Below are 27,274 nucleotides of genomic sequence, written 5' to 3' on the forward strand. Positions count from 1 at the left end.
AGCCAAAGAACACCAGCTGCGTTTAATGCAACCGTTTGCACGATAATGCAACGCACAGCGAACTAGCTAAAGTGTTAATCGGGTCGACTGGTTAATTGAGTTTGTCGACAATTTTTCACGACGAGCTTTCGCGAGTTACGCCGTTTTCGACGCGTATAAAGCATGAAAAGGCACACGATGCAATACAGTAGCGACGTCTAGGATAGTTAATGCAGTCGTTCGGTCGATAGTGCGATAGTTAAATCGTTTATTGCGGTTTTATGCCACTTGGCGGAATTTAAATTCAGTTTTGATAAGGCTCGCTCGTTTGGGACTGAAGTAACGATCAATTTAGATAGCGTCACTGTGATAAGTCTATTGAATGCTATTTCAATTTCATTTTTATCGCTATTACTCTCTCTTCTTTTTCTTCTTTTAAATTGTTTTCTATTGCAAGTAGAAATTTAAAGCTTTTAAATGGACACAAGTCGAACTGAATTAAAAATCAAATAAAAATTCGATTAATTATTTACCGGACAGTAAAATAACATCCTGTTGGATCAAGTTGAATTAATATTCTTCATTTTCGAGATGATCTTGTATTAAATCAATCCTCTTCATAAAATGATGGTAAAAGAAGAATAATTTATTTTCTCGAAGAAAAAATTCCGAAAGAAAATAATATATATTCTAATATCCCAAGCAAAGCTAAATAAAAAATTGAGACAAGAAAAGAATAAAATATACGACGACATTTCCTAATCATCTTTAAAGGGTTGCACTTGACTGTTCAATTAAGTCGCTCGCAGGTAGAGCTTCACGATGACAACCATCTTCAAATCAACGTCACGCGTCATTCGATCGATCGATAAACGAAATAAAAATAGAAATTGTGTAACTACTCGTCTCCATTCAAATTTTATACCCACAAGGACCGCATTCTATATTCGTGATCCGATCAATGGACTTTATTACGTCAGGATTCTCTTTTGCGCAAGGTCAAAGTCTCCAGTCTTTCGTTTTCATTCGTCACCTGCGAAACAAAGGTCAGTTCTATCGTATTTCGGTGCTACGTTCGAAGTTTGTTTTCTGGAAGTCGGATTTAGAATTGGCAGAATCCGTTCGACCGTTGTTTTAGAAAACAATCGGCTTTTAGCTGCGGGTTTTAGCACGATCAATCATCCAGACTATTTTCAGATCGTTGACTCGCCAGATGCGAACACGCTCCCCTTGACATTTATTTTCTATCGCTGAATGATGGATTTATCATCGTGATACACGTGTCTTTTAATCTAGATATATACGTATTTCGTTACGTTGAAAATTCCAAAATTTTGTTGAGGAAGGCGGATTTTTCATCGCTTATTCTAAGATTTTTCTAAACATTTATTATACTTATTTAGCGTAGCATTTTATTAGATATAAAACGTTAAAATATTATGTGTAATTTATATTTAGAAATCTTCGATTTAACGAACTAAACTTCCTTAAAAATACGATCTGTCTTCATCGTGAAAAGATCGAAATAATTCCTGAGTAAGTTATTGCTTTCGATCCACGATGTATCTTTGTGAGTCGCAAGAAAAGTCGATTTTGCTTTTATCGTCGAGTGCAAGCTTCAACTAAACGAAATTTCGTACGCACCGATGTAACATGACGCGTTGTACGATACGTACGACCAGACAGCGGATGTTTATGCGTCTATAAGAAGTTTTTAGAAGCGCGAAACTACATGTATACGACGCGTACAGTATACAAAAATATACGACATATCGAAAGCAAAGTACTCATTGGATATATTTAGAGGGTGTGATAAATTTCCACGATATTTAGGTTTTATTTCTTTGGTTTTATTTTACGTTGACGAAAATGTTAATGTGTCGTCCACGTACGAAAGCTTGACGAATAATGAAAACAACTATAGAGTAATTAACGATAATGCCGATTGGATAACGAGTAAAACACGATTATACATGCTGATTGTACGTATTTGTAGGTTCGATTAAATCGTTTGTAGAACATTCGTGTAATTGGCCCGACTGAACTTTATCGTTTTGATTTGCATCGATAGGATCGATGTAAATGGTACGTTTCTTGTTGGCCAGTTCCGATAGACTCGATTAAATCGAGTCGATACGGGACCAGTCGATATATCAACAGGTAAAACTGTTGCTTTCACTGGAACATTGATTTCCTGCGCGTAGCAAGCTACATTGAAACGTCGCCCCGAGAAATTTGCAGCCTTGTTCCGTTATCTTCGGTTGGATCGACGTAATTTATACAAAGCATCGTAGCACGTAGATACCATTTTCTGCTAATTACAGGTATCCCGCTGTTTCTGCTTCTTTTCTGCCAGTTCTTTTCCTTTTTCTTAATGTTTGTATGTTTTCCGATAAGAGGGTGAAATATATTAACAAGTAGCTAGTAATTATTAGGTTGGTCTATGCAGAGTCGAAGTTATCGGCGCGCGTGATTCCTCGTTTCAATTTGATGTCACGCATTTCCTTAAAGTATTGGAAACCTGTCTCGTATGTTAAGATGGGCAAGATTGAAATAATAAAAATTCGAGAGTAGGAAAAGTAGTGAAAAAAAAGAGAAAACGAACAAATAAAAGTACTTAAGAAAGAAAACATTTCAGTTATATGGAATAGCCAAACGACCTCGGCTCCGCAATCCACCTGTTAAGCTTCAATTCTTTAATAATCAACGCTAAATGTACATCGTATACATCGAAAAGCTTGTAGGGATTTTTGTGTAAAATTATCGTATGGAAGACAAGGAAGATATAAACAAAAAAGTGTAGACCGCGTTGTATTTCCTTGTCGTTCGTACGATAAGTTTTACAACATCAAAGTTAAAATGTCTTTTAAACGTCAATTTTTGATCCAAGCATCTGAATATATTTTTCTAGAGAATTAAAAGAACAAATCGGATGATGTATAAAAAATATAGAGTACCATTTAAAAAAATATAAGATCTCATGCAAAAGAAATGTGTTGGCCTCGAGATCATGCAGTCCTTTCCACCTACATCGTCGTTGTATACATACGTCGAAATATTTTTCCCGTGGAACCGAACATTTCTCGTTCGACCAATTTTTTCGTATTTTCTCCCATTTTGACAGAAACTCGATTATTTTATAAAGGATCACCTGAATGAAGGATGCCAATGAATAAGTATCACGCAATCTCTTTTCGCTGGCCAAATTCACTTCAAGTGAGTGAGATTGACTCCATCGGGCTATTTCTCCATTTTGCATTGTCAGTGATAAATTTTCTACCACATGATAGCTCCTAATTAAAAAAAAAAAACTTGTCCGAAAACTATTTTTCCATCTCTTACAGCTCGCGAATTATGACGGAAAATAGCCAGCTTTCCAGAGGTGTGGTAATTTCACCCCCTCGTAAAGTGAATCTGCGTGCGTAATACCAATATATCCCTCGCGTGTCCGCAGAATTTCATAATTTTTCGAATCTATGGGTTCCCTTGTAAGGAATCATAAGGCAGAGAAGAAAAAGGAACGAAAGAAAGTAAGGGTGACATAATTTGGGTATGCGAGGGCACGTGACGACGCTGTGTCACGTGTCTTTGGGACGTCGCGTCTCATCGGTTCGACGATTAAAAGCTCGTTAGGTCGGCCGCGCACCAGGCATTCCTTGCGATGCGGTGTCCGCGAGAGATTTAAGGCTCGTTCACAGAGTAGATCCCCAAAAGGTCTGCACTGGACGCGGAGGAGGGCGAGAGATAGGATCAGGCTTCTACATCCTACAGGATCGTGGCGAGGCAGCCTCTCACAGGCCAGCATACGGTATCTAATCTGGCCACTTTCGGAGCCGCGGGTAGCCGTGTTTTGGCCGGGGATCGTGTTAAGGGGATTTACATTCATTTCGATCCTAATAACCCGATCCCTCGGATCCCGATTTGGAACACGATATCCGTCCACTCCGTGTATACGTATACCCACGGTTTTCCTTTTCTCTCTGCTCCCTCTCTTTTTCTTCTTTCGCCTTCGTCTCTCTTCTAATCCTCTTCGAGAAGAGCATGCTCCTTCTCTCGATCTCTCTTTCGTTCGTTTTTCATGGACCGCGAGATACGCGACGAGATTCTTGAGTTAAGGACATTTCGGTGGATCTGTGGTAACAGTGTGTGAATTTTATACAGTGTGTGCATTATATTTCTTCCTTTTTTTTTTTCAAATTTATAGCAAGTAATTACGAATAAAGGTCACGTGGAACTCTATATTTTTTGATTTTTTTTTCTTTTTTGGTTTTAATGTCGCTTTATGATTAAACAGAAGAATTTTAACGACGTACACGAAAATGGAAACCTGTTTGGTCCGAAGATATAAATCTTGTAAAAGTAGCTGATATATCGACGAAGTTTTGTGCAAGCCAAAGGTATAATTACCAAGACAAATATTTATTACTGCTTTTTGCATCCTTCGAGCGAGATGAGAAAATACACATTCACCTGCAAAACTAAATGAAATGGCGGTTTTAATAAAGAATAAAGTGTGTTAAGTTTTAATGCTGTTTCTTCGAAAACGAGATAGAAATTGTAAAAGTGTCAAAGGTTAAAAAGCGGTGCCGCAATAAAATTCATTAACCTCGAATTCTAAACTTTTCAAATAAAGAAGAGACAAGTCACACTCCTCAAATAAATCAACCTTCACAACCACGTCCATTCATCACGAAACAGGAAACCAGCGGACGATTCAGCCAGAGCCGTTCAAAAAGATATCTCGCCCATCCTCCTTCGCTCAAAACACGCGTCATTCTTTCGACACAATAAGGCGACACAATTACTCAACGAAACAATCACACTAACCAGACGAGACTAACCCAGTCAACCGAGTAACCCTGGCTGCCCATAAAACTCGGATGTACGCGTTTCAACAGCTTTCTCCATTGAAAAAGCGAGGGAAGCCGAGAAAAAAAGTCGGCTTTTAAATAACTCTCACGGGCCAGGTGAAAGGCGTAGGACGTTTCGTGTCCTTAACTTAAAAGCTCGTCGTGTATACTGCCGCTAAAAGGTCTTGAGAGTATCCGGACACTTGCTTCTCCTCGATGGAATATAATTCGATTAAAAATTTATTAAGAGGGGAAATTTGCAATTATTTTTTTCTTTGTCATTGTCACAGCTACTGTTTTGTTAAGTATGTAATTATTTTAGAGACATTACACTATTTTATAGCTATTTTATTTGCGGTCTTTTCTCTGTTTTATGCTTAATATCAGTCGTTTAATCAGTCGTCCCGTTGATTTTATATGAAACTTTTTGGATTTTTACATTCGCACCAGCGAATCGTTCTTCTCTTTGATCAGATCTTGCGAAAATAATCCGTTTTAGGCATCGAGTGAATGAAAATAAATTAAAAATAACTTTCCCTCCATGAACGTTACTTATTTAGTTTGCGATTAAAGCTACGCTAAAATTCACGTTTAATAAACTTTCAAGCTACGGTTTACGAGTCGATTCATCGATATTTTAACAAACTTTTATGATAAGAAGAATAATTGATCATCTGGATATTTCTGACCTTTGCCTCGCACAATGCCGTTACGTGTGTCAATAATATCAGCGGCTTTCTTCGCCGGAATGCGAAAGATGTGTTTCGCCTTTAATGGTCTTCTTGTGTTCTCTTGTTTCGAGTTTATTGCTTTGCTGGACGTTTCTTCCGTGTTCTGTTTGGAATAGAATATTCCAGCATCGAGTAGTTGTTCTCTGGAAGTGTATTCTACTTGACGGCAATTTCTCGACGCTCAGCCCTTTTGTTTCGCTTCTTTCTTTTCTTTCCACATCCAGCATTTTAGGTGACGGTGAAAGTATTTCGAGGATGCACACATACTCGAGGAACGAAGTGTAAAAGCCTTCTCTCTCCTCTTCTTCGCGCGAGTGGCCGAGTGACGAGTGGAACGTTGGAGACGTTTTTAGAATGCTTCACGTAATTGGAGGGTTTCGTTGACAATTAATGGACTCGATAAATAGAATAACCGCTACCGTAAATAGCCGTGTTAATGCATTTACGGAGTACGGATTGTTTGGAATCTCGAAATAGTATCTCGTCCTGGTTATTTGAAGAACACATAGAACGTGGAAGTAGGTGCGAATCGCTTAGACAGAACGCCACTCGAGATTGTAACCCAACACGTCGTGCGTTGTCCAATTTTATTATTGATTTTTATTCATTTATTATCGTTGTACGACTTACCATACGTGCGTCGACTAGAACGATAAATAATTACGACGCTGCAGTACGCTATAATTAATTGACAATTATTTGAAACAGCAGGCAATTTATTTTCAAGAATCTACCGTAAAGAGGTAAGCATAGTAAACAGTCAGAAGTTCCGTGAGAAATTTAGAAACACAGTGCCGGTAATTGTTTCTCTGTATTTCAATTTGCCAGCTTCATCGGTATGGCTTTCGACCGATCTCTACGATACCTATCGAGAGAAACATCTTCGAGCCGAATAAAAAAGGATACAGCGTAGGGAGAGGGTGGTGCAAGAAGCGACGCCTAATGCGAGAAATAAATGAAAAGGAAAGCGGAGGAAGGAGGAAGGAGCTGAGAAGATTGAGTGACGAGTCAGTGGACGCGACGAGGCGTGCACCGATCGCGCGGTTCGAGGCTTCATCACCCGCGGTCGCGTTCGTCGTAGTTTCTGTCGACGACGGGCGTGATGTAGCCTCAGGGCGAAAACAACACGTCCCTCTTCACCCTCTCTCTCTTTTCTTTTTCTACTTCCACGTAGACTTCAGAAGAGTTCAGAGTCTCTCTCTTTCTTCGTATAGTACGCGGTCGATCGTCCCGAACGCGGTGACTCTAACTCGAGCGAACGGTAATCCGTTCCCACAGACAAAAGGGCCTCGCAGCCCGTCGACTTCGATCTTCTTTCCACCACCTCGACTGGTCCGTGCCCGTGATCGTGTCTACCGTGCAGGTATGTAATAAGGATGTAACCCGAGCTGACCGGGACAACGAGTACCACGGCCCGCGATCGGTTCCACGGGACAGGTTCGAGGTAACTTGGATCGCGTACGATCGTTCGATCCACCAAGCCGCTTCCAGGAAAAACGCTCCTCGGACTAGGCTAGAAATTAGAGAGACGATGGTGTTGGAAAAGGCTTTGGGGTGGCTGAGAAGTTAGGGTAGCTGAGGAAATGGGGTAGTTGGGAAGTTAGAGCGGTGACTTAGGGTGGTAACTTAAAATGTTAGTTCGGTAGGCGTTTGGTAGGGTTGGGTAAAAAGAGTGCAGGTTCATGCGTTTATGGGATTTCTGAAAATGCAAAATTGCACGTGACATGCGATGATACGTAAAATGTATATAGTGTGATTGGTTATAGAGTATCGTTAAACTAATTAGTCAGTGAATGAGTTTTTGGTATCGACTGGAGAAATTTGCTCGGCGGTGAACAACGAGTTTTTGCGAACTTTCATCTCGTCTGCTATGCAAAAGTGTGTTCGATCCGCTACAGTCGTTGTAACTTTGATGATAATCCACTGCAATCACGTGTTATTGCTTCCATCGTAGTAACTATCGCAACGCAAAAGGAAGAACAATTTGTAGGTAGAACTCGCGAATTTTTGAAATGGAATTTCTCACTTACTATTTTTCTTCAAATTATTTATTCGAATATTCTCTATGTGGAAAGGAGGAGGTGGCTGTAATCTTTTTGACGATTTCATGTTCATATGATTTCCTCAAATTTTAATCAGACGATTGTTGTAATTATTCGCGATAGCTAAAAATCTTCTCGTGACATTCTTCTTGTTTAATTTTTAATCAGCAGTCAATAGCTCGGAATAGTTCATTTATATTACCCCATCAAATTGGATCTTCTGAGAAACAACATCTCACACGTACCAACCTCGTAATTAATAATTAATAATTAGTAATTGGTACATCTCTGACTTTGAGAAAATATCCATCAGCTAAGAGCAGCCTAACCATATCCCCACACAACATGCCCGCCATAAGAATGCTGATATTGACATCGATCAAGTTGGAACGCGTCGGAAGTTCAAAGTTCTTCTCGTTAGGAATCTGCCATGAATTATTTATCCGCTGATCAATCGATGGTCCCGCGTTACGTCCAATCTTCCACGATTGTGTAGCCGTGCAGGTATGCAACAAGGATGTAACCTAAGCCTGGAGGACGTCGACGAGATTCGAGACTGTCCACGGGTCTCGAAAATTCCATACGAAGATCGAAGTTCGCATTCTGTAGGCTTCCAGGAAGTATGGTCGTCTCGTTGTCCGAAATTTAATTCGAAGTTGCCGCCAGTGACCGCAAAAATTGTTGTGATCGATCGAGATCATGGCTACGGGCATCTTTCGTGGCCATAACCGAAGATATGAAGTTGAAGACCTTAGTTCATCGAGCAACTTGTAAACGGTAGAACGAAAGAAACTATCGATTTATAGTCGAATTTTTCAGTTTCCGGAAAGAAAGAAAATTGAAGTTTATGGTTCATCGAGACACAAGAAATTATCGATTCAGATTCAAAATTTCCAGTTCATCAAACGATCTGTTAATTAATGGCGAATTAATGAAACAGAACTTTCTACTCGAAGTCAAAATTCTCGATTCGCCGAACGAATTCTAAACGAAGGAGCGGAAGAACTTGTTAACGTAAACACGAAATTCTTCCTTTACCAAGCAATCTCTGAACGAATTCGTAAAAAAAAACTGTCGACTCAAAGTCGAAATTCTTAATTTACCGCGTAAGAAAACAGAAGAAACAATCGATAAAAAGTGGAAGTTGTCGGTTATTTGCCGTTCGATGCTTGTTGAAGTACTGGTAATCGTGCGCAGCCGAGGTGGAAAGAGCCGAGAGGGTGGCGGGATGAAGATGAAGAAGCGTGAGATAGGTCGTCCAGGAGCGAAGGCTCTTGCTCTTCACCTGGTACCATCTAGAGAGCTCGACAAACACTTGACAGAGCTCGCGCGAGTCTTCTTCAAAACACGGGCTCCATTGTTGCCGTGTCATCTCTTTGGGCCCTGGGCCATTGTCCTCCAACGCGTGCATTACCAATCGTTCAGATCGATCAACCTCGTGTCTGCCATGCTTGATTCAACATTTAAAAACGTCTATTTAAAAATAAGGAGGCAAAAGAAACCGACAGTGAAGATATTGCTATTGGCATACTATCAGAAGATGATATATCAGTGATTGTAATTGAAGAGCTACTGTTGATGTAGTTGAGCAGGAGAAAGCAAGCGGTTAGTTATAAAGATAAAAAAAGATAAGAAAAAAAGAATTTATAAAGTATAATAAGATACCAGAATTTCACAAAATGGATTTATGTGCAATAAGAGCAATGAATGTAGTATATATCACAGAGTCTGATGACTGTTATCCACGTAATAAAACATTGTTAGCACAAAAGCTAGTAAAATTCATAGTGTTATCAATGCTAAACTTTCTTTCATCCGCCAGCAGATATATACGCACGATATTCAGCCCCAGAAGCAAATACAAAGGGAGATTTAGAAATACGCGACGGGTTAAAAGTGTATGGAATTTTGAAATTATTTTATCCTAGGAAAAATGTAACTCGTCGTTTTTTATTCCTGACGTTTGAAATTATTCGAACGACGTCTATACCACCCAACTCTTGCTTCTCTTCCGTATCAGAATTAAACCAGAAATTCTATACGGAACCCCTACTTGTCTTTTACGATATCAAAGCGAACTAAAAACCCTCTGGTATTCGTGAAGAACGATCGAAAGAACGACATGGCGCAAAATCTGCTCGGCAAAATCTTCAGGAAGCAAGAGAGTGTGGAGAGGAGGAGGGAGGAAGAGAAGAAGAAAATGACGTTTTACGCTCGAGTCGGCGTTTCTGAGTAGCGGAGTGAGGGGGGGGGTCGTTTAAAGCCCCATAAAAGAATCATCCGGGACATCTCACTGTCTGAGAATTCGAATTCCCGATGATCAGCGAACCGATAAAGGAGCGCTCTTTTGGCCGAGCTTGGTGAGACGAAGTCGGAGGTGTCGAGGGATCCGTTTCCAGCGAAGCGGAAGTGACTTCCTGACCGGAGATCAGCTGACGCCTGGGCGGTTCGTCTCTAGTGAATGGAATATCGAGAGCAAAGAGTAGAAGAAGCAGTCTGTGGCCGCTACTCTCTCTTTTTTCGGGGCCTCGAATCATGCTGTGAAGAGAGCTTTGGAAGAAGAGGTGGAGGAGGTGACGAACGAAACGCCGCCTGGTGGGGAGGACCACGAAAAGAAATCGACCACGAGAGGACCAAGAGACTGGGAGAGATGGGAACGTAAGCGGGAGAGAAGAGCGGAACGTGTACGAGGCACTGAAACAAGAAGAACGGAATAAAAGGTTGGTCTGGACACGAAGGTGAAGCTGAGAAACGGGCCTGGAGGTGGAGAAGGACTGGAGAAGAGAACCGGCGGGGGCGGGGCCCAGAGTCTGGATACTGAGATGGAGCCGAGTTCACCATCTTCGTTCATCTCGGGACCCAACCCCCTTTTCAGACCCAAACCTGGCCCATCTTTTCCCTTCTCTTCTCTCTACCCTTCATTCGTTCACTATCTGTGTTCTTCTTCGTCTTCTTTATTCTTTGCGCCTTTCCTTGACCTTCTCACCTCTGCTTCCAGCGATTCCAAGGAATGGCAGGAAAGAAGATTCGAGCAAGGAGCGATACGTTTAAGAATTGAAATACGCGGCTGAATTCGAATTGTCGAAGCGAAATGCGACTCAGGCCACTGCGATTTTCAGCTCGACATTTAACGCTAAAAACACTAGAAAAGTTTCTCCTAAGTACTTGTCTCTCTTTCAAAGTTCTAAAATCCACGAATAATAATTTTCGAATTCGCCAATGGGTCGTTCAATTTTCTACAAATTCTTGCGAATCGTGCATTTGCTGCAGAAAAATATCAACCAACCAATTTCTCTTTGCGCGTTTCTTTATAATTCCATAAGAAGTGACAACAGCGTCAGAAACATTTTACTTAATTCTTCGATGGTCAAAATGACCAAATAAAGGAGGATACTTTGATTTATTCTGTCGGATGAAAATGATACTTGAAACACGTCACGATAACTAATAACGTATCTGATGCCAAGCCATAAAAGGTAATAAAGAGCTCCTCGAAGAGCAGTATAAAACGGTGGTATGAAACGGAGCAGACAGTAAACTCATAATTCGCCGATAAAAACTTGGCGTATACGAAATTAACATTTTTCTCCGGCTGACGACGCAGTAAAATATCACTGATATAACCAAGCGATATCTCTTGCCTAACCAATTCCGCGAGAACCATCGTAGAAATGAAAAGTAAAAGTTAAAGTAAGAATCTAATGCGAATCACGCTGTTCGGAAATACGGAATTGAAATTGCTTGACTAACTCGAGTTGGTTAACCACGTAGCAGCTGGTCGTGGAATTAACACGGCCGCTCGGTCGTACGAGATAAGATACGATGCATGTAAACCAGGTGTAAGTGATAGACGCTCGATAATTAACGGGTATCGAGGTGAGAGACGAGGCAGAGATGGGTTGCTCGAACTGGAAGACATTATCCCTGTCGTATCCATCATCCACCGAAAACTGGTTTGCTTTTTGTCTTTTATTCGCCTTTCGTAACGTTCCTCCACTCCACTAGTCGTTCGAGTTTCTTCTTCTTCTTCCTCTTTTTCTTCCTCTCCTTGGCGGTGTGGAAAATTTTCGCGTAAACCTGTCGGCGGCCGTGTTTCACGCGTCGTCGACGATCGGATTGTAATATCGTGAGGTGTCACGCGCGTATCGCCATCGAGGAGGAGCTACGCGTCGATACGCGTCCATTCACGCTCCGCTGATTTTTCAGGCTTCGAGACAACTTGCTCTGCACTTTCACTAACCTTTCGCAAACCAATTTCGGCGAGATCGTGTTTCGTCTGGCGACGCGCAGACGCCTGGATACCTTGGTTTCTATTTTATTGTTTAATCTTACATCGAAATGATCGAAACTTCTATTTTGATACAACTCGCGTTATTTAACTTTCCCACGAACAAACTATGTGACAAGAAGGAAATAAAAGAAGTATGACACCGATAATAAAGCGATAAGTGGCCGCCGACTACAAATATTAAAACATGTGATAATATTCGACGTAGATTGAACGTGTTTCGCTGCTTTTATTTCTCGGTTACTTCATTATAAATCAGGTCGTTTCATTCGCGTAATACGTGTCTTACGTAAAATGTCAAATGCTACTTTTCAATAATAATCGATAAACAATAATTATTACGCGTAACAACTGTGATTATGGAGAACCAAGCCGGTTACGTCTTGACTTGCAGTTTCGTCGTTAACATATGTCTTGTGAAAAATAAGCGACAATCCGAATATCTTTGAATAGCGTGTACCTGATCGAGAATCAAATGCAAATGAAACTTCGAAAGAGTACTAAGATGACTAATAACCAATAAGAGCACGAGGAAAGATTAAAAGGAGAAAAACAGAAGGGGCATAGAAGCGGCAAGAGAGACGAGTGGGAGGATGGAGAAAGAGCACGAAGAAGGGAGGAAGGAAGAGCGAAAAAGTAGAAGGAGGTGATAGAAAATACAAAAGGTGGCCGGGAAGAATGGTGAAGAGGCCGAGAAATGTACCGGCCGTGGCGCACCATAGGGTGCCTTGTTCACCCAGCGGGGAACCCCCTGAGCCCCTCCCAGACTTTACATCTATTTACAAACATTTTGGCAGACCGGAGATAGAGTGAAACGGAGAATGGTAGAGAATGCACGCGGTCGGCCAAAGCCGAGAATGTCGGCCCTTATGAAAATCCATTTCGGCTGAAAAATGGCCTGGTCCGTAATCCATTAGGGGCACAAGGGCGGAAGGGAGGCAGACACGGGGGTGAAGAGGAGGCTTAAAAAAATAAAAGAAAAAAAAAGAAGGAAGGGAGAGAAAGAATAGCGATCACAAAGAGCGTGCGCGAAATATTCCTTGAAACGAATCGTGATTCTTGACTCGGGTCAACGATCAAAAATACGATTAAAGTATTTTTAATTAACGTGTCGTTGATACGATTTTTCGTAGCCTCGTCTGAACCAAAGAAGACTTTCCGATGTTCGTTGTTTAATCGCGTAACTTTGACGCTTGTTGAGCTTTTCCTTCTTATTTCTGTATATACATATCTGTTTTAATATTTTTCGTATTATAATTTCGTATAAACAGTCTTAGAGACAATAGTAGCTTTGAAGCTACTCTGCTTGATCTTTAGAAGTTAACGTCGAAAAAAGACACATTGGGACATTTTATCACAAAGGAAATTCCACCCTTAGTACATTTTCTTTGGATTAAAAATCAATAAAGTCAAAGAAACGTAGTTGCTTTATTATTTCGATATTCAATGTTATTCGATAGATAGGAAAGTTGCCGTTTGCAGGAATTACAAATAACACCGTAACAGCATTTATTATGGGGTACGGTAGTATCAGAATAAGTATTCATATGAGAGAAATTGAATTCATGATAGCGTCCTAGGGTTAAAATAAAAATTTAATAGCAACATATAAATTGTCACAAATCCTAATATTATGCAGTATCCACACAGTAAATTACCAGACAAAACAGACACGTAAAATATTTCCATGCGAGCCCGAGCATTGACTCTTTTACTCTTTCTCAAGTCTAATGTTTCCCTGTCTATTTGACAATGTGCTCTAACATAGTACACACTGTTGGCCGTGCAAATTATTAACGTCCGTTCAAACACGCGCTTTCTTCGGAAGCGATAAATCATCGGTATGAAAACACATTGTGTTTGCCCTGTGCACTTCTTCGTTGTGTAAATTTGCGCGGGTTCCACTACGAGGAACTTCCTTCCATACGCAGATTCAATGGAAATCGTGGATAACTATGGGAACAAAGGTAATTTTCGAAACTTGGGCCGCGCCCTCGAAACGGCGATTCACGGTGACAGATCGCACCCATGAGTATTCGATAACAATGGGCTTCCCCTTGTGCCGATTATCCCGCGATGAGTGCGCGATTATTCGGAGACGCATTTTATTGCAACATATGGCCAATCATTTTGTTCGATCTGTTGGTAAGCGGAAAAATAAAACGGAGAAATTTAAAAGAATTATAAAGGTAATTCAAAGCTACGATTGTGAAAAATATTTCAAACGCATATATACTTATCGATTCGTGAAATGTTAAGTTCAGTTACTTTTACTTTTATTTTCTCGTTCAGTTAAAGCCGGAATTTTCTATCGAATGATGTTCTTAGATATTTGTAATTGTAATAATGCATTCCTTGATGAAGATCTGATATTCATGTTAAGAAATGTATAAGAAATTTTACCCTAAGGAATAAGAATTTACTGTACATAATATAACTAGGTTTTATAACATTTATATAGGCATTTAACATTTATTTTTTAGCAATTTTTTAAAATATTCTTTTACGTACATAAACAATCTGATCTACTCATCTACATATTATAATAGTACTACTTAGACACATGTTTTGTTCAACTCCTCTAACATATCCTGAGAAAGGCTCGGACAAACCATCAGATATAGTATTACAAGTTTCACATCTTAAACATCGTCATACACAATTCTTATATTTTTAATTCCTATCTACCATAAAAGGTGGAAAACGTATATCTTTTATCTCCAATATCACGAAAGCAAGAATTCCGTGAGACATTTTATTACGCTGTAAAAAGCTATAAATCCCGTGTATTCATGAATTTGCAAGGTTTAATTAAAAACATTAAAACTTTTTAATTTTAAATTCAATTAAAATTTCAACGCAAAATTATCTTCACGCCTCTCTATATCCAATTCTATTCTATTCTATTTTATCCTATTCTGACGGCAGGAAACCAAGAATCCTTTGTCATTTTATTGCACTGTAAAGAGTTAATATCGCTGATATTCAAATAATTGAACGAATTTACAAAATTTATTTTCCAAATTAAAATCTTTTCAATTTTAGATTCCATTAAAACTTCACTACAAAACCCTCCACCTCTTCTCACCTTCGCACACAATAACCCGACATCCGATATCTATTCTATTCTGACGCCAGAAATTTTATTACATTGCCAAAGTTCCACTTGCAAACTAAAGGTCCGATCCCGAAGCAAAAGTTTCGCCATTAGAATTTCAATGCAGAACCCTGGAAATCCTTCTCGTCGTCGCACATACTCCACCCTACGTATGCCAAAATTCGTGTGGAAATGCATGCGACGCCAGTTGCATCGGAACTCAAGTCGTGCCATTGAAACGATGGTTTAAGAAGGCGCGAGAGGCGACCGACAATACCCGGTTCGACAGCGGGGCACGAAAACGAGACGAACCTTACAATACCGCGAATTTGCAGCTCTCCTTGCGGCAATTAGCCCCTATTGAGCGGTGCACGACAGCTCGAGGGACCGGTCCCGCCTTCTTCTTCGTTTCGTGCTGCTCGACCTCCCTTTTCCTCCCCTTTTTCGTCTCGCGGGTGAAAAGCGGGCTCGTTGCTCTCGCGGCACAGTGTCACGGCCACGTGCACGCGATCGCCACAAGCGAATCGCACGCCCATCGGCTGTCGGATGAATTTCAATTAAGCGGCACACACGCGGTCCGCCTCTCTCAATGAAACGGAGCTGCACGCCTGGTGCCGTGCCAAGCGTCGCGCCAAACATGTCACGAGATATCGTGCACTGGCTCAATAGCTATCCTTAAATCCTTTTCTCCGTGGCGGAACCGATTCAACGAGAAGAATTCTTTCGTTGCTCTCGGTTAATGATCTTTGCGTGGGGACAGTTTGATGCAGGATTTTGAAGTTTCGATGTATATAGCAAGGGAGAGGACTATTCGAGATTCAACGTCGCAAAATTCAGAAGCTCGAACTTTATACCGCACGAACAGTATGTTGTCAGCGGATTTTTACAGATACAAATTCATATTTGTGTTAATACAAGACATGGAATTCAGCCAGAGGTTCGTTTCGTTTATTAAAGGTACTTTTCTTTGGGTGTTTTATATATTTTTGTGTATTACATACATTATAAATTTCTCATAGATGAATAAAGATCTGTAAAGTTTACATATCTGATTATACTTGTTGCATGTTATGAGATCTCAGTTTTTAATTAATGATGGAACAAATAGAAAATATTGAATACTTTAGGTACAGTAAGAAATAATATGGATAAAGTGATTAAGAGTCTACAGCAGTTGAAGAATTTAAATTAGTTTTCCTTGAGTCTTACAAGCTTCTTACATTTCCCACAAGTGCATGAATCTCTGCGTTCTAATTCTTAATTAAACCACTCGCTGAAACTATCGACTTGCTTATGTCGTAGAACAAACCAAAAATGGTACCTGTAGTTGTCTACCAAGATTATTAAATTAAACAACAATTTTCTCGAATCCCCGTAGCTTGCCAGATGTCTGATAAATGCATAAACTTCTACACTTAATTAATCTACCCGCCACAGCCATGAATAATTGATTTATGTGCAATTTACATGCGAAATAAGCTAGACACAAGCCTCGTGGTTGCCTACAAGAATTGTTAAATTAAACAAGATTCACTTGGATCCCCCATAGCTTCCCAAATTTCCCATAAACGCATAAATTTCTACACCCTAACTCTTGATTAATGTACTCGCTACAAGCCACGGATAACTTACTTATATCACACAATAAACCGAAAACAGCCCCTGTAGTTGGCTACGTGAATTAAACAGGGTTTACCGGAAGCTCCATGGCTTCCCATAACCTAAAGTCACTGGTATCCTCGAGCACACTTTCTCGCGCGTTCCATTGACCATCAATGCTTCTCCTCCTGTCATTCAGGTATACAACCAGAATACAGAAAGCATAGAGAAGGATGTCTTCTGCTCTTAAGTCGGAAACGAGAGAAAAAAAGAAGAAGAATAAAAAAAAGAAGAGGATCGCCGTGACTGAATGATCCTCGATACCGATCGTATTTATACTCCTGTTTGCCTGCTAATTCGCCACGGACACGACCCTTAAAATCCTGGTGTCCGGCCAACACACGTATTCGTTTCCCGTTCTACACTCGTTCCAGGGGCTGTTCGTTTACCTGACCGAGCGGTTGCACGCGGCGCGACGCCTTTTTCCGCGTGCATCCGCGTGAAATCGCGTAAATCCTCGTCCAGACGCGCCTGTAAGGAAAATCGCGTTAAGCGGAACTGTGAAGGAAAAACTAGCTCGAAAGGAGGGTCCAGCGTGGTTCACTGTGTACGGAGATGAAAAGAGGAGAAAAAGGCCGTTGTTTGCGTTTCACGGATGGAAGACGAAGTCGAGGGATTGGTCTCGCGCGAGAGGGTGCCTTAAATACGAGATAGGTCCAGAGGATTTTCAGAGTCATCGGTTTTCTCTGTAATTTTGACGGGAAATGTTGGCGCGATAAGGAAAAGAAATTATTCCACGGTTGTATCAATATATTAGATTGTCCCTAAAGTTTCTTTCGTTTTATAAGGAAACAATAGTCGCACAACATTCTTTGTTTTATATTCCTTTTATTGGATTATGTATGATACATTTCATTCTATTGAAACAGACCCAAAATTTTGGGACGACCTAATATTATGAACCTGAAATCCGTCTTTAATCAATCATTGATGGTGGAAATAACAAACGATAGACATACGAATTCTATTATTCATAGAAATATTTAAATTCTATTATTAATAATAGAGATTAACGATATTTCTTATGCTTTTGCAAGCAATAATGTAATAGAATTCTGGATTTATTCAATTTGTGTTGGATTTCTAGAGAGGATTAGGTTCATGGAAAGAAAGGAAGAGTATTTCTTCTTCATTTTTGTTACGTCGAATATCTTTAAATTATTTATGGTTTGTTAGGATTCTCAGTTCCCTAATATCTTTATTCATTATCCTAATGCCACCATCATTGCACACTTACGGTTGAGTTACTAAATGTTGCAAATTATCAATCGAGTAACCCGAGGATGCGTTTTGTTACAGAGGTGTAAGGAGAAGCTGAACACCCTGGCTATCTCGGTAATGAACCAGTGGCCGGGAGTGAAGTTAAGGGTGACAGAGGGTTGGGACGAGGAGGGAAAACACGCGACGGATTCGCTGCATTACGAGGGACGTGCCGTCGACGTGACGACGAGCGATCGGGATCGCTCGAAATACGGAATGTTGGCGAGGCTCGCTGTCGAAGCTGGTTTCGACTGGGTCTACTACGAGTCTAGGTCCCACATTCACTGTTCTGTCAAGTCTGGTTAGTATTCTTTATTCATTATTTTCTCTAATTAGATGGCCTTGTTAACTAAATCATTTTTCAGTTAGAAAAATTACTCCAAACATAAAATTAATTAATTAGATCTATTATAAAGAAAGTTCTTTTCTCTCCTTTTTTCTATTTCTTTTATCTTAGATGTTGGATAATTTCTAGAAAGATGTACCGAATTTTTGCACACACAAATTTAGATATTTCAAAAGTACTTTAGATTTCACGTAATTTTTAGAGAAATGAACTACTTAAAAAAAAGATTAAATTACATCGGGTTTCGATGCAATATATTCTAAATTTGTAATATTTGAAATATTTTTAAAACACCGCTGCTGAATTTCCATTAACTTTTAAAGAAGTAAATCGCATTTGAAAAACGTTCTTCACGTTGAAATATCCTAAGTATTTTAAATGTAGGTATTTATCGATAAGAATGAAGAGGAAGTTATTGATCGATAAAGGCAATCTGCCGAGAAGCTGCAGTCGACGCTCTCGTGTAATTTGTCGTTACGCTCCTTTAATTCGGCGGCTTCGATTAAGTTCCGCGTAAATTTCAATTACCAAGGGCAAAAACGATTTGGCTTGTCAGAACCACCGGTGCAACAACATAGTCTCTTGCATTCTATTTCCACGTTTCGACCGGCGAATATTAGATTTTCTAATATCGTTATATGAAGTTATTATCTCGCTTTAGGAAAACTTCAGAATCAGTGATATTTGCACAGACATTTTTAAATACGATATTTAATATTCTTGTTATAATATTCAGTAGATGAGACAAATTTTTATTCGAACTATGTTTCTTCAAATTACGTTCGTAAATGAGTAAAATTAAATTGCAGATATCGATGATACGGTGTCACTTGCTAATATTTTTTTTCGAGAAACGACGTAACAAAAATGTATTCGCTGGTTCGGAGAGATCCAGATCTATCTATCGATGCCCGATAAATCGTATTATCGCTATCAATCAACATTCCAGTGGAGACACGCGTTTGGATGTTCCGCCTTGTCACGGTCACTTCATTCGTCACGCCGAAATAACGTTGGCGAGCCAATGTTCGAGTCACCTAACCATGTTATACGTTTGTAATCGTTTCCGGCACCTAATTTCTCCTGAAATCTCTTTAAATCACGCGCGCAATTTACAGTCCTCCAGACATCACCGCGTTTTATGGAATATACGAACGAACGATCGTGGAACCGTTTAGTAATTCATTTCTAGAAGCATCAAAGCTTGCAATTTACGATGCAAAGTATTATTTCTGCGAATGCGCAATTTTGAAATGGAAATAAGAAGCGAGAATTAGCTGCGGGCAAACAGATTTATTAAAACTTTGTAAACAAATATTTATAGGATCGTGAATCCCTTTCGATAATCGATGGCTGTTTCAGCGAATTGTGGTATCAAATCTGTTATACGAAGAAATTATAAACAATTCGTCGTGCGTACGATGATATTTCATTTTTACTTTGATCGATGCTTGGTTGGTTTATTTATGGAAGAGCACCACTGCTGCAAGAAAATCTACTTGCTGCGCCATTTACCTCTCTGCCAAGAGGAAGTTATCTGTTTTACCGACTTGTATAGATCTTCAAGGTATTGTAGAAAATGATCGCACTCGGGGAAAGAAGTTATTCTACGAGGATAGAGGCAGTGAAATATATCTTGTATGCCAGGACCTATCTATCGAGGATAACAAAGAATAACGCGACAATTCTTTTACGCGTTTCACATACAGCATATACATACTATATATTTTGTAAAGTTTAAACTGTATTTAATTATGCTCTTTAAACTTTAAACCATGATTGCCTCACGGAATTAGAAATTAAAAATAGCATATCGAAATACTAATTGAGCGCGATTCCATATAATATCGATTCTTTGGAATATTCGCGTTACAGAATATTCTGTTCTACATGAATTAAATTCCATAAGGAATTATATTTCTACTTGATTCTATTTATTTATTTGCATAAATCCACAAATCGTGAAAAGAATCAAAGAAAGAAATAGAAGAACAAGAAGAGAAACCGATACGGTCGAACCTCGGTAATTCGAAGCTCAAGGAAAGAGTTGAATAAATAAAGATTTAACACAAACGAAAATTCGACGTGCGCAAGCTTCGTACAATGGCACAGTCACGCTCACTTTTCCAGAAAATGTTAGTATTTTAAGCTTTCCCTTGAAACTCGCTTTATTCAACGCACACGTATGCAAAAGTTGACGTTGGTAAAACGAATGGTAAAAGAAAAAGACCCGGAGGATGATGGCAATTGTGCGCTCGACTGACGAAAAACGACTAGCTTCCATGGATAAGCCCGCGATCGAAAGGCGAAGAACCAGAGGTACGGCCTGCGTCGTCTCGCGTTACTTGAAGCAACCATAACAGTTAAGAGAAAGGAGACAATGCAGGATGATCGATTTCTCACATCTTGTGGACGCAGCATAAGTACACTTCGAGTTACAAAAGCACTGACGATAGAAGTTGCAACTTACAGAGGTAAACTTTGATTTATAGAGATAAACTTGGATTCGTAGAGATCCGAGTATCCGAAAGTGGAGTTTCAGAGGTAAAAGAATACATCTATGGATATGTGGCAAATAATTCGAGTTGAAGTAAGTTTTATTGCAGCTTGCAATGGTTTTCGCAACGGAGCGGAAAGCAACGAAGAAAATTGTAGTCTTACAGAAGCTTTCGGGTTACAGAGGTTCGACTGTGATAGAAATAAATAAAAATGAAAAAAGAAACAGTAAAGATGTGAAATTAAATTTGTATTCTATCGTACTGTATTGTATTTCTTTATAGTATCGAGGCTTCTGCCTATTACGATCTTTTCTGTGCACGTTTGATACATTTTATTTCCATCGTGATCTATTCCTTACAGTTAAGTCTTCGTTTCATTGTCAATCTGAATCTATAGAAATCTAAAATATCTAGCTATATCCTAACTTATCATATAGATTATATCGTATAAATTATTATACTTATATCTTCTAGCTCATTTTGTCTCGTTATTCTAAAACATATGGGCTAAGGCATCTGCACGTATATTTCTATGCTGTGCGAAATTCTTCCAAATGTCCAAATTGGACAAATTGAGAATGTAAGGAATTAAATAAAAAAGAAAAAAAAAACAATGCTGTATGCGAGCATATGCTGTCAGTCTTTGGTATTTTATTTCAGTTTTGGTCGTTGTTCTTGGTGTCTTCTCTATGGAGAAGCAAGAATCTCTCGACTTTGTGCTTTCCTTTGTGAAGTTTGCTAGCTTCAATATGCGCTTTGCGGTTTTTATTGTTTCTGTCCATTTCTTATTCCTCAATGTGGTTAGTCTGATTTCTCTACACACTGTGCAGTCGCCTGGTACATGCCTTTCTATTTTCTGTTTCTCCTATTTTCAGTTCATTTCCTATCATCGTTGTCTTAATTTCTTTTATCGACGTGCAGCGTGCAACTAGATTTAAGTAAAGATGATAAGGTAAAAAGAATGGCCAGATATTTCCATCGCATAATTCAACGTTGTCAATTTTCGTTACGAGCGAGAAATGTTCACAGAATGGTTGGACGAAATTTCTCATAAGCTACATACACCGCGGGTAGAAAAGGAACGTTAAAGAGGACCAAACACGAGGATTCGGGGGTGCAGGCTCGTTTCGTCGGTTTGGCCGAGGCTCGAGTTTCAAAATAAATGTCAATAAATCTAGGCTTGCCTGTCGGCTCAAATTAGATTCCAGCGTAACAATCGCTGCGAAATCGATACGAGCCGAAAGAACGATATTCGAGAGACCAAGGGAACGGTCAGTTAAGAGAAACAGGTATCGTCTGTGGACGCGAGCCACGCGTATCACGATTTCGACGCCCTCGCTCCATTCTCTGATCCATCTTCCTAGATCGATCGATCGATCGATCGATTTCCTTCCAAGACCCTTTGCCCGATTTACCTCGAGACGATTCTCTACGAGATTCTCCAAATATCTATTCTGCTAGATTTTGTAGTCTGATGTGATTGAACTTTCGATCAGTCGAAAGAAGAGACAGAGAAGAAAAGATAGAAATCGGTTAATTCGAGGAAAATCATTCAGGGTGGGTAGTAGAGCTTAATTTTCATGGAAAATTATTCTTGGTCAAACTATAATGGAAGGATCAATAAAACATGTAATTGTGCGAACGCACGAAAGCTTGGAAATTCATACAAAATGTTTTAAACTTGATTTTAAACTATACTACAATGTTTTACTATTGGTTGATCTAAGAAAACTTGAAGTATGGAAAAGATCTTGTTATCGGATCGTATCTGACTCGATATTAGCTGCGTGATATTCACCCCATCGGATGTCCGAGGGTTAATCAGCTTACCCAATCCCTTGGCGACAATTCACGCAATCGATATTCTCCATCTTTCTCACGATCTCCTCCCCTAAACTTTCTTCCAATCAATTCCATGCTCAACCCACTTGTGCAACGATGTGTCGAATAATTCTACGAACAAGCTTCCACCTCTTCGAATTCATCCTTTGCTTTACTTCTATATATAAAGAAAATCTGCGAATAAAAGAAAAATAACATTTCTGTGGAAGACTCAACCCCTCCAGTGCTTTAATTTCGTTTACTGAATATTTTATCAACCTATTCCTTGGTTATTCTGGTTTGTTGCATTCCGTGTTTAATAGAAAGACATTTTACACACAGTTTGAAAACATCGTCAAGTCAAATAAGAAGGAAAACCTTCAAAGATAGGTAAAGATGGTTGTCTCACACATACACACATGCACAAAATCTGACGACTATCACTTGAGTTATGAATGAAAACATGCTTTTTAATTGCTGAAAAGGACGATCGGCCAGCTGTAGCTTCGCTAACTTCAAATTTTCAGCTTCAAACTCTCTACCGCACTCTTCATGTTCGACTCCAGACTTTCTACCGATTCCTCATTCTCAACTTCAGACTTTCTACCGACTCTTCGTTCTCAACTTCAAACTTTCTATTAGCTCTATATTTTCCACTTCAACGTTTTTACCGATTACCTGAATCCTCAACTTCGAACCATTTAGCACCTTCAAATAATTTCCATCTTCAAATATCCCGTTCGAGACTGGTTTCTCAAAACGTTCGATTTCCCTGCCCCTGTCCCTCTTACAGTGAATCAACGAAACGCAGACGTTCTCTGACATGATGGCGATTTTCCGCCGCGAAACGTCGGAATTCATCGGTGGTTGAAGGCCTCGAACCGGAAGGGATCCGGTCCGGTTTGATCAGGTAATCGGATCCGTGGACTGCGGTGTCGCCGTTGTCGACCAGACGAATCGAACACGGTTGAGAACGCCTCATGTGTAACAAACTAACCGTGAGAAATTCGTGGCAATCATCCCTTGTCGACTACCCCGTCGTACCTCGTAATAACAATTGTTGGACGGGAATAATCGCGATTTCCCCTGAGAACGTGGCTCTCTATATCGCGCTGTTGCGACCCACCGACGACAGGCTTCATTTAAATTTAAATTTCTGTCCGCGACAACGTCGATACGACTTGTTATCCACGAGGTATCATTCGATGCGTCTCCTCTGGTATTTCTTTCGCTCTCTCTAATAGCCACGTAGACTGGGAAGATAGTTTTTCACGTCAGACGCAGGGAAAATTTGGTGGAATTTTTATGGATTCGTAGTCTACGATTTGATAGCTGTGCGTATGTGTACGTTCTTTGCTGCAATTCAGGGTATCGTCTATTACGATTTAAAAGTTGAACGATCAACGCATTCAATAGGAGAAGATTTTTTATGGTTTTTAGCTTCCGTGAAGGGGAAGATTGAGAAAAATTTCGTCGCTTTCAATTTTTCTTTCTTTCTTCTTTTTTGTTTTAATCGTTAGAACACACGCTCGATCGTTGAGAAATATTAAAGAAAAAGCAATGTCGATGCATTGAACGTATAAAATTTATATATTTTCAAATAAAAGATAATCGTATCGATTGCTGTATAGGAGAGAAAATTCATCGAAATTTTTTGAACTCGTGTTACTTTCAATGAAATATGATCGTACGAATTCGCGCTTTAGAATTCAGCGTGACGATCACTGGAAGACCAAATGGGAAGTTGCTCGGTTTTTCTATGCTGTTTCGACGATCGAATCACCCCAAATTCGACGTCAAAATCGCAGTAATCGATACTTCAGTTTCATTAATCTCCTTGGCGCAATTCAATTTTCGATCATCCCAAAAAAAGAATCGACTTTCATCTGTTCTATTGGGACTCGCAAGTTTATTCAGGCGACGGAGATTCGATTAAAAGATTGAAATATAGGAAGAATGATTGTCCAATATAAAAGTCTTTTATATAATATTTTATACTATAAAAGACTTTTTTAAATATTCTCTTTTAAGAATAATGTTTTTTAAGCATAAGAAATATAATTTTTTATTTTTTATGTCTATAATAAACAATATACAGTAGAACTCCATTTATCGACGCGAAATTTTAGTCGCAACCTTCCCACTTCTTTTTCGTATTTCGGTGAAATATAATAAAAATATATTCATCATTCATTCATCACATTCATCGCATTAACCAAACAGTATACGCTAAATTAAACACTAACAGTGTTACTAATAAAAAATCTTGGCAGAAACGTTTCCAAAAACCTCACACTTTCTAATCAACCACCCTCTTCTTTCAGAATCATCGTCAGCGGCGAAATCCGGAGGTTGTTTCCCGGGCAGAAGCTTGGTGCGAACGGCGGACGGTTCCTCGAAGCGACTGGATCAAGTGCAACTTGGTGAGCGAATCGCAGCCCTGGACTCGCACGGTGACATCGTGTACAGCGAAGTAATAGCCTTCCTGGACCGTTCATTCGCCGAGAGGCGACAATTCGTCCAATTGACCACCGAATCTGGTCGAGTTCTCACTCTGACACCAGCTCATCTGGTCCCGGTCGAAGGCAGATCCACTGTATTCGCTGGCAGAGTTCAGCCAGGGGACAAGATCCTGGTAAGCGACCCAGTCAATGAAAACGAGGTTCAGCATCGTCTACGATGGGACAAAGTAATCGACAATCGATTGGTTCTCGAAGAAGGCATTTATGCTCCTTTAACAACGGAGGGAACGGTGTTAGTCGACGATGTGGTCGCTTCTTGTTACGCGTTCGTAGACAACCAGGAACTGGCTCACTTCGCGTTCCTTCCGTACCGAATGTGGAGCGCTGTGAGAACGTTTTTCGAAAGGAGGCTCCTGGAAGCAGAGGACCTCAGGTACACGGATGTGAGGCAGGACTCGAGAACGGGGCAAGAAGGCATACTTGGGTATGCGTCCTTCCTCTATTGGATCTCCTCGTACGTCACGCCATCGAGGATGCTGTATCAGTGAAACGCGGTCGATCGAGAGGATTTCTTCTCGGTTTTTATCTTTCTTTTTTCGTCGAACGGACTGCGAAACGCGTCCGCGAGTGCCCCACGTGGAGTCAGGCGAAGGAGGATTTCGAAGGATGTGGAAGATCGTTCGAGGTCTCTTGACAAGAATGCACGTGTACAGGGGAAAACGATGTGGAAGAACTGAGGTGGAATCGGAATGGAGTTGCAGATGTACTTCGTTTTGGAACCCAAAGAATTTGTTCCTCTGTCTTCCTTGAAATATACGAGAGTTTGCAACAAGTAGAATACGAAAATATAATGTAGCTAAAAAACTACTACTTTTTGGATTCTATTCGTTAACCCTTAATTACAGATGTTGGTGCTTATAATATTACCATGTACCAATATAGTGGTACATGGATTAACGTTTTATTTATTAAATCTCTCTCTTCTGAATTAGAATTAATTTAATGTAATTATTTTGCTTAACGCACGATGTTTCGTAAAAATGAAACTAAGGGAAACAAAGGGCGAAGCTTCCTAGAGTGGAAGATGATCAAGTGTTGAAGCTTTTAAAATTCCATGCTAAATTGTGGTAATGATATGAAAACTTACATTTAGTCTATAGTTGAGAGTTAAACAATCTCATATGTTACGAAAGGAAGCGACAAATTCAGTGTGTCTCAAAACCAAGTTGAACCGAAATGATAATAAAAGTAAGATAGAAACGAACGAATGGACGAATACGAGACGAAGTGAAATGTCTACGCACGTGTTCCTGCGCCGTAAAAAGAAGAGATCCTGGTTGTTAATAATGGAATAAACAAACGAAACGATCGTTTGTCCTTTTCTGTTAAAAGGATTGGATTTCTTCTTTTTTTATTCATTTCTCATCGAGAAATGTACTCGATGCGTGGACTGTGCGCGTAGCTGGAAGTCGAAGATGCATGCAGAAATGAAGTTTGTTCTGGCCAGTGACCTCCCCTCCATTCATTGAATTAACGTGTAGTATACTAGGTATTATTATCGAGAGGATGGAGTTGAAACGAAGCTTTAGAAGAGAAGAAGCTTGTGCTCTTGGTATAGTGTGTGTATAATACGAATATATAATATAATTATTGTAATTTTCTTCATTTTTGGCTTTCTTTCTGTCTGTCTCTGTCTGTCTCTCTCTCTCTCTCTCTCTGTCTCTCCCTCTCTCTCTCTCTCTCTCTTTCTCGACGAATTTTATTTTTGCGCGCGAATCGTGTTTTTCGGATTATGAGATGGATCTTTTACGAAACCCGATTAGAATGGAACCTTGCGACGAGTTCGTCGATAAGTCGAACGAAAGGGACATAGTGCGTGTTTGAAATTTATTTATGAAACTTTTGTTAAGATGAGAGGGTCGATGTTCGACGAGATGCTTGGAATACTTGAGAAGTATGCCCCGTTTTGTACTTTGTGACGCGAGTGAAAAGCATTTGGCTGAACTTATGTAAAAATATGGTTTGTCATTTTTCATGAAATGCGCGATAAAATATTTGTGTTCATTCGTGCCACGTATTCTGTGAAATAATTGATTTTTATGTGTTCACGGTTCTGCGTTTTATCGTTCTCGTAAAATACGTATACGTCCCATAAATTTTCAGGACAGGTTTTATCATGTTCGTGATTTATTTCTTGACGTCTTGATCAAAGTTTTAATAATATTTGAATATTTTTCAATA

The 27,274-nt window shown here is 39.7% G+C and overlaps 1 protein-coding gene across 1 annotated transcript in view; it reads left to right on the plus strand.

The window, feature by feature from the left end:
• The window catches only part of LOC100648489 (sonic hedgehog protein A), an 84,746-nt gene extending 57,472 nt beyond the window's left edge, over positions 1-27,274 (plus strand). The window contains exons 3-4 of the mRNA XM_012317277.3: positions 17,946-18,207; positions 24,896-27,274. Coding sequence (XP_012172667.1) covers positions 17,946-18,207; positions 24,896-25,581 — 948 coding nt within the window. The 3' untranslated portion in view covers positions 25,582-27,274. The remainder of the gene's footprint in view (positions 1-17,945; positions 18,208-24,895) is intronic.

Source organism: Bombus terrestris, chromosome 15 (assembly GCF_910591885.1).
Source record: "Bombus terrestris chromosome 15, iyBomTerr1.2, whole genome shotgun sequence".
NCBI classification, from domain to species: domain Eukaryota; kingdom Metazoa; phylum Arthropoda; class Insecta; order Hymenoptera; family Apidae; genus Bombus; species Bombus terrestris.